The sequence below is a fragment of the Poecilia formosa genome, unplaced genomic scaffold (assembly GCF_000485575.1).
Source record: "Poecilia formosa unplaced genomic scaffold, Poecilia_formosa-5.1.2 Scaffold111, whole genome shotgun sequence".
Lineage (NCBI taxonomy): Eukaryota > Metazoa > Chordata > Actinopteri > Cyprinodontiformes > Poeciliidae > Poecilia > Poecilia formosa.
The window spans coordinates 778,619-793,514 of record NW_006800050.1 but is presented as its reverse complement, the minus strand read 5'-3'; the positions used below and the strand labels follow the sequence as shown (position 1 = coordinate 793,514).

General features: G+C 40.4%; 1 protein-coding gene across 1 annotated transcript in view; it reads right to left on the bottom strand.

Annotated features, from left to right (window-relative positions):
- col25a1 (collagen type XXV alpha 1 chain) overlaps nt 1-14,896 on the bottom strand; it is a 199,112-nt gene that overhangs the window by 9,106 nt on the left and 175,110 nt on the right. Inside the window, exons 17-35 of the mRNA XM_016675245.1 lie at nt 14,258-14,302; nt 11,637-11,699; nt 9,073-9,141; nt 8,416-8,460; nt 7,582-7,626; nt 7,315-7,392; nt 6,974-6,997; nt 5,808-5,852; nt 5,661-5,705; nt 5,284-5,364; nt 5,121-5,183; nt 4,929-4,979; nt 4,714-4,740; nt 4,074-4,154; nt 3,721-3,756; nt 3,182-3,235; nt 3,002-3,055; nt 2,482-2,508; nt 1,008-1,061 (exon numbers count right to left, since the gene is read on the bottom strand). Of these exons, the coding sequence (XP_016530731.1) occupies nt 1,008-1,061; nt 2,482-2,508; nt 3,002-3,055; nt 3,182-3,235; nt 3,721-3,756; nt 4,074-4,154; nt 4,714-4,740; nt 4,929-4,979; nt 5,121-5,183; nt 5,284-5,364; nt 5,661-5,705; nt 5,808-5,852; nt 6,974-6,997; nt 7,315-7,392; nt 7,582-7,626; nt 8,416-8,460; nt 9,073-9,141; nt 11,637-11,699; nt 14,258-14,302 (987 nt within the window). The remainder of the gene's footprint in view (nt 1-1,007; nt 1,062-2,481; nt 2,509-3,001; nt 3,056-3,181; nt 3,236-3,720; nt 3,757-4,073; nt 4,155-4,713; nt 4,741-4,928; nt 4,980-5,120; nt 5,184-5,283; nt 5,365-5,660; nt 5,706-5,807; nt 5,853-6,973; nt 6,998-7,314; nt 7,393-7,581; nt 7,627-8,415; nt 8,461-9,072; nt 9,142-11,636; nt 11,700-14,257; nt 14,303-14,896) is intronic.

Sequence of the window (14,896 nt, the reverse complement as noted above, 5' to 3'; positions counted from 1 at the left end):
TGTTACCTTCAGTTGTTGTAAAAATGCCATATATCAATTATGATTTAAGAAAAATTTCACATTGTAATTTATCGCCTTCAAACTGGGCTTCTGTCTCTTTAAGGAACTACTTTTTCCAACAGTCCACTCCTCTATTAATCTCTTAATATTTTCACCAGCATATACTCCAAACATGTTACATCACGACATATTGTAAAGCTCAAAAAAGTCTTTTTTTAAAATAATCCTGCCCCTTTAAAAAAGCAGGGCACTGACTGAATCAATGCACAAATGATTACAGAGACCTGTACAAATCAGTTTATTCTTACATCCTTAATGTCTATGATGAGTGTAAGTCAACATCTTATTACTGATCTTAAGGACCTGAAAGAGATGAAATGTTAAGAGCTTCTTCTGTGTTAGAGCGGGGAGCAAAACTCAACTTAATGCATCAAAAAGAAACAGGATATAGCTTCTTAATGGTATACAGTGTCTAAAAAATACAATATATATACACATATCACAGAGACAAACAATGTGAGCAAAAACAAGGAAAGGAAGGGCTACCAACAGGCTCAAGAAATGAGGGAAGTGAAATATGTTACTTTATGTTCATGCATGGAAACATGGAAAAAAAACACATGTATGATACTGAAGAGCCTGTTGTCAATGGACATGTTTGGATTTATATGTTGATCTCTCTTTTTGATGCCTGAAAATCAAGTTAGATCTGAAACAATGAGATGGTGGAACTGTTGATGGGAGGGGACAACAAAAATCTGACTCGAGAGGAGTGGGAGAGGGCGGGGGGTGATAGTTTATGTTTCTGCAAAAGTAAAGAAAAGTCATTAGGATTATAAAAGCAATTGACGTAAATTAGGACAATTCCTCTTCGATTGCAGTTTACTTTAGAGGGATGAAAAAACACTTAAAATGCAAATGAAATCAAAAGTTTCTTCACTGTCCATTGACATCAGTCCTCTGACGTTAGAGATATTAATAAGCTTCAAAACCATATCTACATCTACCTTTTCTCCTCTCCCCCCATCGTCGCCTTTATCTCCTTTTAATCCAGGTAACCCCTGAAAATGTACAACTTTGCTTAATCACTGTGTTTCAGACGAGAGATCAGATTTTTCTCATCCACACAAAGCTCACCAGATCAGGATCAAACAGAATCAGAAGGTTTTTTTTTTTTAATCCGTAATGTTAATTTAAATATCTCAGAAAAAATTGCGAACAAAAAATAGCAAGGGAGGGTTTTGACTTAAAATGTTATTTTTTAAGTTGCATAAGAATAAACTTTGTAGAAAATTTTACATCAACATCTGACAAAAAAATGGACTGAAATAATTTTAGTTAAGTAAAGCTACATTTGCTTCCTTTATCCAATAATTTACCATTATCAGTTGCGAACAAAAACTGATAATGTCTTAAATGTCCACCAAACTTTGTGGATTTGAAAGTGATATCCTGGAGGACTTTGAATCTTGGAGATCCCATCCGCATGTTGTTTCACAGCTTAGGCTGGGCTTAGGCTGGGCTTAGGCTGGGCTTATGCTTGACGCTTTTACATATTCCTCATGACCAAATTACGCCACTTCAGTAACCGCCTCCCTCTACACAACCCATATTTTTTGCACAGTGCACCTTGAAATTTTTTCTATGCGAGAATCCCCTGCGGAAAAACATCGCAGACAAGTAAGAGCTCCTCCTCCTGGCAGAGGTTCGCTAATACAGAGATCCCAAAAAGATCATGGACAAGTTTAGCATCTCCTCTTTCTTTTCCTCCCAAGCAAAAGTAAACATAAAAGTTTGTCCTCTTTGTTTAAGCTCATGGTGTAACCATGTGGCTAATAACAATTGTGTTTTCCCACTTCTAGCATGTTATGTAGCTTTGGACACTTACTGTACATGACCTATACTGCCGCCTAGAGTGTAGGAGGATACCGAGCGACACAGAGCATAAATGCTGCAAAAGCTGTACTGGCCTGATTCAGTGCCTCTCAATTCTGAGCAGAATGTAAATATGTCAAGCATAAATTAAGCTTTAACATGAAAAGCTTCTCGGTACAAAAACCAGGAGAAAGCATGCAATTAGGATCCTTCCTATCACTAGGAACATTATGGTGAAAAATGGCAGCTAGGAGCTTGAAGTGGCATGTTAAAAAAACAAAAACAAAACAATGATTTATAAAAATAGTAAAAAAAAAAAACATAATCCCATAGACCTTCCTTTTTTTTATCAAAAGTTTTGTTTTGAAACATTATTTCTCTAACTTCCTGTAGTAGCCAGCCATGGTCCACTACTATGATTAATTTGAACATAGACAGAAATGTTAACAAGAGATTTGCATTTCAGTTTCATTTTCATTATTTTACTTCTGTAAACAAAACAAAAAACAAACAAACTGCGATTTCTACTTTTACATTTTCCCTGTAAAGTTTAGCTGTTTCTACTCATAAATTAACTCGTAAGACAAAAAAGTCAAACCAACTTACATCCAAACCAGGCGTTCCGGCAGCTCCCTGGAGAGGGAGAGAGAAAAAAAAAAATTACCGCCAAAAACTTGACTTTTGCAAATTTTGACATCTTCACTACAACACAGCACACTCTCTCGATGTTAGTAATGTGGTGTAGAAACCACAGCGAGAAGCATTTACATAAATAAACTCTCTACAAACAACAAAACAGTTGAATTACTCAAAATTAAGGGGTCAAATCTAAAACTTTGCATCTTACGACATATTTCTTTTCTAACAACAGAATTGAGTGAGACATCCTAAAGCAAAAATAAGTTTTTAATGTCATCAAATACTAATAATATTACAATGCGATACAAATGCTGGTAATAAAACAAATCAAACTTCGTTTCTTCCCTTTACGTAGTGTCACTATTTTTTGTGTTTCCATTTCACTAAAAACGAAATCACACCGTTAATTCATTACACGTGCCTATGATTTTAACGACCGTTTTTTGCCTCACATCTATGAAACGGATGATAATGTTGTAAAACTTACAGGTAGTCCATAAGGTCCTCGAGGTCCCGGCTCACCTGGTGCGCCTTTCTCACCCTGAGACAAAATAAACCCACGTCAATGCTTTCCTTTACACTTATAAAAAATTCTCAAAATTGTGGGTCAACAACATGAGCTGCATCGTCTGTCAGATCTATGAAAAGAACGCAGTTTCAGCCTTACAATGTCACCCTTCGGCCCGGCCGGACCAGCTGGACCCGGAGGCCCGTCTGTGCCCTGCGGAGAGTATTGTTGCCAGGGTGAGTTAACAACTTTTAGACTAATACCCGCTCTATTTTCATAAGTTCATTGATTAAAAAAAAAAAAAAAAAAGTGATGTAGCTGTACGGTATTCATATAGAACCTGAGCTACAGCCAGCACACACAGCTCGTAGACGTGCATTGGCCACAAAGGATGCTTACGAGACACCGCTGACACAGTTAATGTATGAGTGTGTGTTAATGCGACACAGGACAAAACAGGAGTCTCAAAATGTTTTGAGCTTTCTGTGCCTTCGTTTCACTTAGAGGATTGATAACATGAAACGTATACTTTAAAAAAAAAAAAGCTTACATTATTTGCATTTTGGAACAATGTGCAAATAATATGGTGACAAGAAAAACAAAAAACTGAAGGGGAAAAAATTAACTTCATGGAGGGAGGAAGAGAGAGAGAGAGAAAGATGTTGGGTGGTGAAGCCCCTTGATCACATGACACTCACCCTAATTCCGGGCTTGCCGTCCAAGCCGGAGGCTCCCTGTGAGGTTATGGAGGTATGAGTGACATGAACAAGGCGGGATTAGTACCAGATGAACACTGTTATTAGGACAGGTTGATGGCAGGGTTCACAGCAAACTAAATCACAGGGAGCTTTGGCTAAGGTAGTCAAGTCCAGGCAAATGAAAATGAAGACAGAACGTGGACAAGGCACTTTGGACACACGCATGTACACACAAACTCACGTAAACAAACATGTATGTGCGACTAGTACCTTGATCAAATAAAAAGGAATATTCTAAGATAGATGTGAATCTTAACATCTTTTAAGATGTTTTGTGCTACTGCTCAACTCACAGGGAGACCCATGTGGCCACGATCTCCTTTGTGTCCCGGTTCCCCTCTCATGCCCTTCAGTCCGTGCAAACCAGGTTCTCCCTGCGGAGTGTCGACGGAGAAGACGGTTATGGGAAGCTGATGCTGAACACCTTCGTGCTGCTTATAACGTTGGACTTTTTGTCGCCTAAACGTCTAAAATTGCAATTCATTTTGACGCGATTTTAGACTGAAACAAAGCGGTGCACGGTTGTGAAACGGGAGGATGTTGGAAAATAAAAAATCTAAAGCAATTCGGTCTTCATTACTCAGAAAGCCAAACGCGAGAAAGGAAACGCGTGACGCAACTGCAGACCTTCACACACAAGATGAGCGACACGTAACCCGACAGGCTGTGCAAAGAGAGAACTTCACAGAGAAGCAGACGAGAGTTGATGGTTGTAGCTGTGGGTTTGACAGATGTAATGCAGAGGGACGGTTTATTATTGAGAGAGGTACAAACTATTTTCCACAAGTCTCTGAACATTAAACAGTGCAGAGAGACGCCTGCTGCACTTCAGCACAGGCTTTTGGCTGAAAGAAACTGATATCAACGTAGAAATTTGCCAGGGGTATGAACAATTTTCACTGTATCTCTTGATGTATTTTAAACAACATTTACCTTAGGCCCTGGGAAGCCATGGGGTCCCTGAAAAACATTCAAAAGGGACACGTTAGGTCGAAAGGTGGTAACGTGGCTAATGAAGTCATTTGTCGATTGAGGAGGATCAGAGGATTTTTCTCTTGAAGAAATAAACAAACCAGAAACAAACAAGGGTTTGCCTCATACGTTACGTTCAGGGGAAACAGAAAACATTACAAAACCCCCAAACTCACCATGGGTCCCGAGGGCCCGTGGGGTCCCGGTGGCCCCGGAGGGCCAGTTATCTGAAAATGTAAATAACATACAAAACTAAATCCTCAAATGACAACCTTATTTTCACTCTATTAACAATAGCTCCTTGCATGTATGGCTATAAAAAGCTCAGACTCTATTTAATGCGTTTTCATTATCTATACGTTACTCACAGATGGACCTTGTGGACCTGGAAGTCCTGGATCTCCTTTGTCTCCTTTTGCTCCGTTAACGCCCTGTTATGAACGAGCATTATGAGGTGAATTGTTTGAGCATGTTGAATAAAGACGCATTCTAAGAAACCGTTGTTACTCTAATAGCATCTGTGATTCTTACAGGTAAGCCAGGTAAACCAGTGCTTCCTTTCTCCCCCGACGCTCCGGGCATTCCCATGTCTCCCTTGGAACCTTTAAAACCCTGAGAGAGATCACGCACGCACACAGAGGATTCAGTTTTAATTCACGATACTTCAAATTAACTTACAAGTATTACAAACTGCACCCATTCACGCTCAAGGGCAAGTTCAGAGCAAATTGTGCAACAGAGTCCTTAACTCAACCCGTGAAATCTTTACATCCAACCAGTCTTATTTATTTACACAAAGCGGACTTCTTGCACAGAATGCAACACTTGGTTTGTAATTCACAAACCGTGCGCAAAATGTGTGCAAAACCATATTTGGAGCTTCTATCAGAGTAAGGCGATCTACTCACTCTCTCCCCATCGAGTCCAGGAAGACCAGGGAGACCGCGATCTCCCTAAAACCACACCGACAGACAGCATTGTTACAAAAATAACACGCGCTACAATTAAAGGTTTAGATGTTGTACAATAAGGGTACAAGAGGGTGAAAATGCCACCTTAAAGCCTGGTGGTCCTATTGGTCCGGGTGGCCCAGGAGGACCCTGTACAAAAACAGTGACAGAAACCAATGGTGACTCCGTTCAGCTCTGAGACGAACCTCTATGTATTTACACCATCACAACAGTTTTTAAAAGGAAGAAACACCATGAGAACGATGATTTGGTTTCAGTAGAACCACATGAGAAGTCAGTCTCACACCGTGAATGCTGAAGTGAGAGACGCATGCAAAGAACAGAACAAGGAGTGAATTGCAACCACAAAAAAAATAAAAAATAAAAAATAAATCACATTTGGATGTTAGAATGTAGATGCTGCTTTGTAATGTTATGAATAGCCCATATTCCGCCACTTAAAACAAAGGAAGACATTTTTATTAGAACTGAAAAAGCATCCTTGTGATTAAGTTCCGAATATATGGAAAATAAACAAAACTCCCACCGATTCGCAATACTGTGCAATGAGTTATAAATTTACCGCTGAAATCAAAAATCAGCATCTCTACATGACAGATATTTTATACCAGAGTTGGATTCTACGCATCACTTTACTGATCACCAAAACCCGACGACAATTGCTGCCGAGGAGCATGTTGAGGCATGAAAGCTGAGAAAAATCATGGTTATTCTACTAAATATTGATTTCTGGATCCTACCTTCATTCTAAGCATTCAAATTGCGTTTAAAAATGAAAATGAAAACAAAAAAAGTTTAAGAAGAAACTTTATTGCAACAATTTGCTGAAAAAGAAAGAACGTTCAGGCAAGATTTGTCAAGTAATCAGAAAACAGAAAATATGTTTTTCTTTGCTCACGTATTAAAATATATTTGCCTGAATGTATTTTAATTCTAATTTCTTGCAACTAGATAAAAGAAAAACAAATGATTACTTTAAAATGAAATTGTTCAGACACTTAGTGTACGGACAGAAACACAACAGTGACACAGGACACCGCTTCATTCACCGTAAAGCAAACACGCTGCTGGACGTATGAACACACACACACACACACACACACACACGCGCACACACACGCACACACACACAGGGCCGTGCAAACCAGTGCTGGTGTGGCGTCGGCTCCATGCTGGGACAAAGATGGATCAAACGTGATGGTGACACACTACACAGAATACACACACGCACACACACACAACCTATTTACCGTGACTGTAATAGTGGTAATCCTCTGCAGTGGGGCCGAAAGAGTAGGAACGGAAAGCAGGTAAGAGATAAGATTACACAGGTCACTTGAAACTGTTGGGACAACACTTTTCTTCAGTTGCGCTTAAGAGACGTTTTCAATTTATCTGACAACATGAACAAAGGCCAAGTGACAGAAACTGGAGAATATCTTTACAGGAAAGCATTGGTGTCAGCATGGCATGATGGAGCATTACTTATACTTCAGTGAGAGGCCAAGGCAAACAAAAAGTGATCTGTCATTGTGCTCTGCTAGACATGAGAGGGATAAAAATGCACCAGCTAGGCAACAACATGTCTGACCTGCAGAGCTTCTTCGATGTTTCCATTGTAGTCGATGATTTCAGTGGCTCCTCTGTCTCCTTTCTGCCCAGGAGGACCCTGCAACACACCAAGAGCCACATATCAATAGAAATGACACGTCCTAACTTCAGCCTCTTACTCTGACTAAGAGGTCATTTCTGCCCCCTAGTGGTGAGCAGTTCTTAGGGAGCAGCGTCACAAAAGTTTGAGTAAAAAGCATGCAGAAATACTAAGTGAACAATTTAAAGAATTGAAATAAGTGCTTACTCTTGGGCCAATAGATCCCAAATCTCCTTTATCTCCAGTATCCCCCTTACATAAAACAACAAATAAAAAATTTACATCTGTACAAGTCTTATTAGGGAAAATAAATGAATAAAAAGCCTTATGAGAAGACTTTTTATGAGAAGGCATGAATCATGATGTAGGCTTACAAATGATCACAAGAGTGGATTTAAAAAAGCAACAGCACAAAAGTGAAAATGTGATGATTTTTGCATTTATACATACATTTATGTTTGACTTTTTTTTTCTCTAAAACTGTCATTTCCGCATTCCATTACGGAGAGCCGTTACAGCCAAAATTAAATATATAAATATATAGGGAAATACTCCTGGTAAAGATGTGTTCTAGGCTCTTAGAATAAATATTTATTATTACTGTCTCACAAAAATAAACAGAAGGAAAAATAAAATAAAATAAAACTTTTAGCATATTTATAATTTATATATCAACATATCCGTGTTCAGTTTTTTCAACATGCTCTTCAAAATGGGAAAAACTAGAGAGCATGACATACAGAAGGAGTCATTCTTCATAAGTCAGGAAATAATAATAAAAAAATAGCTACTCAACCAAACGTACCCATATTTACAGTCACAGCAATCACAAGAAAATATCACATATCTACCTATCTATCTATATGTACACACACATTATATATATATATATATAGAATAGAGTTTGGTCTTTAAAATTGTCAGCATTTGATAATATTCCACCTCATTTCCACATTGTTACCAGGGGTACCAAAACCTAGGAAAGGTGCTGTGAATGTCTGCTGTTCACCAAATCAAAGTAAGCATCTGAGCCGTACTCACCTTTGACCCTTTAGGTCCAGGCATACCAGACTCTCCTTGTGAACCCTGCCAAGGGTAGTAAAATAAATTAAACTACACGTCTCAGGTATTAAATGACTTGGAGCGGACATCTGATGCACATTTCGGTGTGGAAATATCATCAACCTCCCAGACTCCTCTTGGGGAACCAACACCTGGGTTAAAAACAAAGCTTAAAAACAAACATCTCTTAATCTGATGCCACTGCTGAGCAACAGAGGACGTGTTTATTTGAACACTCTCCCTAACTAATCCTGGGTCTAACTTGGGGCTTCTAACAGGATATGTGCAAGAGTCATCCGAGTCCTCTAAGTTTAGACTGCAGCTTACGCTACCAGCAGGGTCCCTGGCAGACACAAACAAAGCGGTGAACTCATTTGGAGTCGGTTTACGTAACTCCCAACACCTTGGAGATCCTAGAACATCATGGTAATGATCGTTAAAACAGCTTTCTTCTTTGGAAAAAAAAAACAAAAAAAAGTGGATTTCTTAGTATGTTAATAAATTATAAGTTCTACTTTTCAGGATCTGAAACAGGATAAATGCTGTTTTCAGAAGGAATACTCTAGATGGCAGCACAGTCACAGATGTGAGCCTCGTTCATCCTGCCGTGGGTCGGCGTGTGCTTCATGTCCTCACCTTTGGCCCAGCAGGTCCGATTTCTCCTCGATCACCCTTTCCTGCTGGTCCGTGGTCACCTTTCTCGCCCTGTTAAGGCCAAAGAACACACGCTGCTCAGAAGACGCTCACTGGGAGAATGACAAAGAGCGACTGAACAAAACACATGGGTGTTTTTATAGGTGGGAGGACGGCTTTAGAAGAGGGGAGTCCAACAGTCCTCATGGGACACAGCTGAATCAAACGGATAAATTACTTCATCTTCAAACGGATAAATTGCTGCTGACCTAAGTCTTCTAGGTCAGCAGTGGCGCGCTCAGGAACTGTTCACTTGATTTAGTTTCGTTGAGTCAGGGAAACACCAGAAACATGGAGAGTCCTGGCCTTCGAGGATCGTCATGCAGCAGTAATAAGTTGTTTTGTTTGATTGTACGCACATTTACAACCACACAAACTTTTAATTTTTTTTTACACTTTCCTTCCAAGCAGCCAAGTCTTTCCTGAAATCTTTTAAAATGGTCTTGACGAATAGGTCTCCAGACTTTCCGAAGGTCTTTTAATACTCTTTGAATTGTGGCTGTTTTGGCTTTTTACTATTATTTAATTCAATTCCTGCATACATATTTGACCTTGAGGGCATATTGTCTCGTTTGTGGAAAAAATAAAAGCAGGACAAACTACAAGTTGCTTAAAAAGGGCATCTACAGTCAAGTGAATGTCTGGAATTTATGTTTCTCAGCCACAGGAAAAAAAAAAAAATCCAGTAAAGACATGATGCAGGATACATGATCCTCCAGTTGATCTTGCTCCAGCTAACAGCTCTATTTAAACCACAATAGTGGAAAAGTACTATACTCTGTTCATTTTATCTTTAGGATTCTCAATAAATTTAACCTAAGAAATACAAAATTCTGCCTTTGCATGCATTAATCACACAGACTGCTAGTAGCTAATTTTCCAAATAAACAATTTGAAGGCATTATCTTTATTTGTGCTGCTGAGCTGCTTTTTTAGGGTATTTTATGTCTCATCCAAAAGGCTTCAACTCTTCAGAGGTTCCTCAGAATTCAGCTTAGAACTAACTAAACAACATTATTTAAAGGAAAAGTGAAACATCTTCAAGAATCAACCACCGCCAGCCCTGCATCCATCATACAGCCATCGACATCACCTGGTAATCATCACTTATCGGGTCTGTTAAAAACCAGGCATCGTCCTTGACCAGCGACCTCAATAATCAACTTAGCCATCACCAGAAGCGGTAAAACCGCAGCTTATTCCCCCCCCACTCACTATGTCCCAAATGTTTATATTGTGTTTCATACTTTTGTGATTTTTTTTCTGGAAACCAAATTTGGTCTGGTAGCTCTCCTTTACGAGCCATGCGACTTCAAGAGAAACTGATCATTATGGCAGCTGCAAAATAACCTCACTGCTAAGGACGTTCTCGACGCTGGACAAAACAAAACGACTACGTAGAAACGGTGACTCCTGTCGTAGATATGCAGCGTCACGACGCAGGTTCAGCAGCACAACCCCCCCATTGGTGGTGGATGTGAAAGTGATGCCAGCTACAGCGGCATGTACCCGTCACTGCAGGTCAAAGCCATTTGCTATCCATTTTGTTCCCAAGCGCACCGCGTAATGTGCGTCCTCTGAAGTTGGGAGCATATCCCCTCCAAAACAAAACGATCACACAGAAAACAAAACAAAAAAAAAAAAAAACTGTATCCTCGCATATGGAGCTAAAGCCTTGTAAATAATAATGTTTTTTTTTCTGCAGCGAAAAAGGCAGCTGTGGAGCTGAAACTTTCTACAACTTTACCAAACCTGCGTAAATTGTTAGAATGAAGGATCAAGCTAAAGGAAACTACAGGATGACTCATGATTTTTACATCAGTAGATATTTTTGGAAAAAAACAGTTGCACCCTTAAAAATGAGGTACCGACCCAAGTTTAAGTAGATGAGGATAAATAAGTCCTGCAAAGTTTTTTTTTTGGTCCCGCTGACACATTGCACTAGCTGTCCAGCACACAGAATAAAGTAAAAACCTTGTGGCACAGTTGTTGTTGGCGAAAAAGGGGAAACCTCTCTGCACCGGACCATCTTCCAAGAGAGTAAAATCAGCAGCTACAGAACAGAACTCGCAAAGCCCTTATTTATATGTAATTTAATTGTAATAAAAACCGAGTTATGAGGGTCCCAGAACAGATCTGCCTTTAGTTCCCCGTAGAACTAACAAAATGTTGCTCAACGCAGTAGAGTGCGATGCAAAGAGAATACATTCTGATTATCAAAGCACTGCAAGCTGCCTGATGTTTGGATCATCACCTCTGGCCCCACAGTAGGATAATGTCATGACTCAAAGGAAGCAGCAGAGGATTAGCTCACTCTGACATTTAGTGGAGACAGAGTTTTAATAGTGTCGGTGACATGACAACACGCTATCCGCTGCTCTGTTAGCACAGGGTTATTAAAAATCTGTCAAAAAAACAAAACAAAACAAAAACCGTCGCATCCGATTCGTCGTCGATCACCGTCGCGACACGAAAGAGGATCGGTCAGGAAAACTGACGTCACTCACTTTAGTTCCTGGGAGTCCTGGAAGTCCTGGTTCTCCCTGGGGGCCGAGGAATCCTGGCTCACCCTGAAAAAACACCCGAAAGAAAAAAAAAAACAAAAAAACACACACACACACACAAAAAAAAAAACTGTGATTACTCACTTTTCCACTGGGCGTTTCTAAGGAGCGCTAAACGGCACACGCAAGACGAGTGACCGAATACATTCGTAAGGACAGGCATGCACTTACTGCTGCTCGCACACTCCCACGTGCACACAAGCAGACCGAGGATCGCATGCATTAATCACAACGACAGGCAATTTGTTAATTGCTCCTTTAGTTTCACATATACTAACATTTTTCTTTCTCATGAGCCTGAACATATGATACGACGGGCCTTAGCAGAAACTCATCAAGACCCTAAGAAATGAGGTAGAGTGTGCAAAAAAAACCATAAAAAATAAACGGCACTTCACGTTTTTACCCAGCTGCCAGTATGAAGTATGATGCTGCACTGGGTTTGTACCGCATTTGGTTGTAAAGCAGCAACCAAAGTCCCTTCTAGAGCGCTTCATGTGCTCAGGAAGGCCCTCCATGAAGTGATGGGCATTTAGTTCTCTAAGTGTTAAACCAAACAGCAAAGTATGCAGAGGGGGAATAAAGGTGCAAGGCGAGCTCAGAACCTGTTAAAGTGCCACGTTAGCAGAACGTTTTAAGAATCACATCAAACATGCAGGCCTGCTAAGTAAAAACAGGAGTGTATGAAATGTAAAATGAAAGTTTTTTTTGTTTGTTTTTTTTTTTTTAAAAACAAGGCAAACACGTTGCAGGCACATAAAGAAAAGGGAGAGAGAGAGAGAAAAACACAAACCGGAAAACAGGAACAAGCATCAGCGGCATGCCTGTGTCAGCACTCGCAGCTCAAACACGTTATTTTTTCAAGCCAGTGGTCCTGAGATACGTTAATGTGACTACACTAACATGAGAAGGTTATTAAGTGCTGGTTGCATGTTTAGCTTCTGTACTATTGCTTTCCAAACCAGAAAAAAATAATAATAAAAAAAAAATCCTAAAGATGTGACTAATTAAACTTCCTCCCTTAAACGACCTGGAGTAAACTGGGGTTCTGTGGACAGTTTATGAGAACCTGAGGTCTCAAAATCCAGATAACTTGCTGAAGGTCTAAAATTTAATTAAGCAGTGTTCCTCAAAGGAGAAAGCTGAATGGAGAGGGGCGGGGCTGAGCGGTCAAAACCGAAGTGGATTTCTAGGATCTGGAAACAATTTCAAATTATTCAAATCTCAAATATTTCACAGCTGTGAACGAGAACCCTCTATTTTATAGACCTTTAAAGTGCTGCAACATTTGCCTTACATGGACATTTACACTGATGACGAGGAGTGTAACGAGATCTCGTGGCACGCCATCGCATTAAGTCTTTTTCAAAGTCTTCTTGAAAAGGAATGAGAAACTGAAGTAGGAAACAAAGCAGTTTTCCTTTATTGCCAGAGAACAATGTTCGGTTTCGACAGCCTGGCTGCTCCACCCGAGCAGCCAGGTGTAGCTGGCAGCAAGACGCTGTCGATGTAAATCGGTGAACAGAAACCAACAGACTTTCTCAAGAGCCGGTGAGCTTACAGTTTGACGGAGGAATGGAAAAGAACAGGAAAGTGACTCACCAGAGTTATTTTAGTGGCTGATTTCTAATGAGGCCAGTCGATGTCTTGTTCGTACTTTTGGCTCATCATTCGCCACGGCATACTCTTACAGTTTTCTGCCCGTCTTTGTACCAGACGACCAACAATTTCAATACAACTTCCTGAAGCCGATAACGTATGCTGTAAGAAAATGTCACTTCAATAAATGTCTATCAGCAGAAGGTAATTTAGTCTTGTGTTTTGCTTTGGAAAATACTCAATTACCTAGAAAACAAGCAGATGTGTCACGGTGAAGTACATGAGTGTGAACTGTAGGACAGCACACTCAAGCCATCATCATTTTATGCGTTTTTACATAAATATAATTAAATAATCATATACGTATTTGGGGGTGGGGGGGGGGAAACCCCAACATTTTTTAGAAACTATAACATGACACAAAAGTTTGTCTGAAACAACCATCCGGTTTGTGAAACTTTTTTAATGACTAAATTTTCACCCCTGCTGAAGACATTCAGAGAGTCACCCGCTCTAGGTAAGCTGCTAACTGCGTAAAACCTCGTCCTCGGAGCTCAAATTGAAAGCATCTGAACAAACTCCCCGACAGCAGAATTTCCAGACTCTCCAGACATTTTCAGGAAGTGGGCTAAGGCTCTCAAAACGGATGCTATTCACAAATTCGGAATGACACAATTACCCCGCACAAATTTAGCCCTAAAAATCCAAAGTTTTCACTGCACTTGTGAAGGTGGCTCCGGCAGCAGCTCCTGCAGATGGGAGCGCTCACATCTGCGTGCAAATCCCTCAGCGGATGGAGGGGGAAAAAAAAAAAAAAAAAAAGCAAGATTGTCAGACCTCAGCGCCATGACAATGGGTGAGCCGAGTTGCTCTGAGCTCTCTCAGGTGGGGCAGAAGCGGATGGACACGGACAACACCGGGTGGACATGACTCAGAGGGGGGGATGAAAACAGCGAAGCAATTACCTTTATCCCTGGGAGTCCAGGCAGCCCTGGAAGTCCTGGCTCTCCCTACACAGGAAGAGTGCGACATGTTACAGCCAAGCCAAGCTAAGCTGAGTCAAGCCTCATTTGTAGGCTCGTTGGGTTTTTTTATTATTATTATTATTATTATTAGCTCTACACGTTATTTCCTGTTTTTGTTTTCGCTGGCTATCGAGTTGCCGCGGCTCTGGAAAGCAGTCTCCTGGCTTGAGTTGACTGTCATTTGCTTGAATGGGGATGGGAGCGTTAGCAGAACAGAAGGCACATGCATCTTTTTTTGTGTGTGTGTTTGTTTTGTTTTTTTAAATACTAGCTCATGCAGCTGTAGCTTGACAGTCTGATTAGTGCTTGTTATAAACACTCAACCCTTCACAAGGAGCAGCAGAGTTTCAGTTTGAAGGTTTTATTGGTTCGGACAGGTGTGAAAAGACCCGGTTTCTAAAAAGGAAAAACTGTCAGACACGTTGGGTTACGGTTGCAGAAGCTGTTTGGGAGAGCTGCAGTGACTTGTGGATCATTAGAGTCTGGCAGCGTGGGAAGCTCCCATTTTACCCAACTTTTCTGTTGCAAAAAAAAAAGAAAAAAGTCAAAAACTCCAGAAGTTTTGAGCAGCGAACCCAG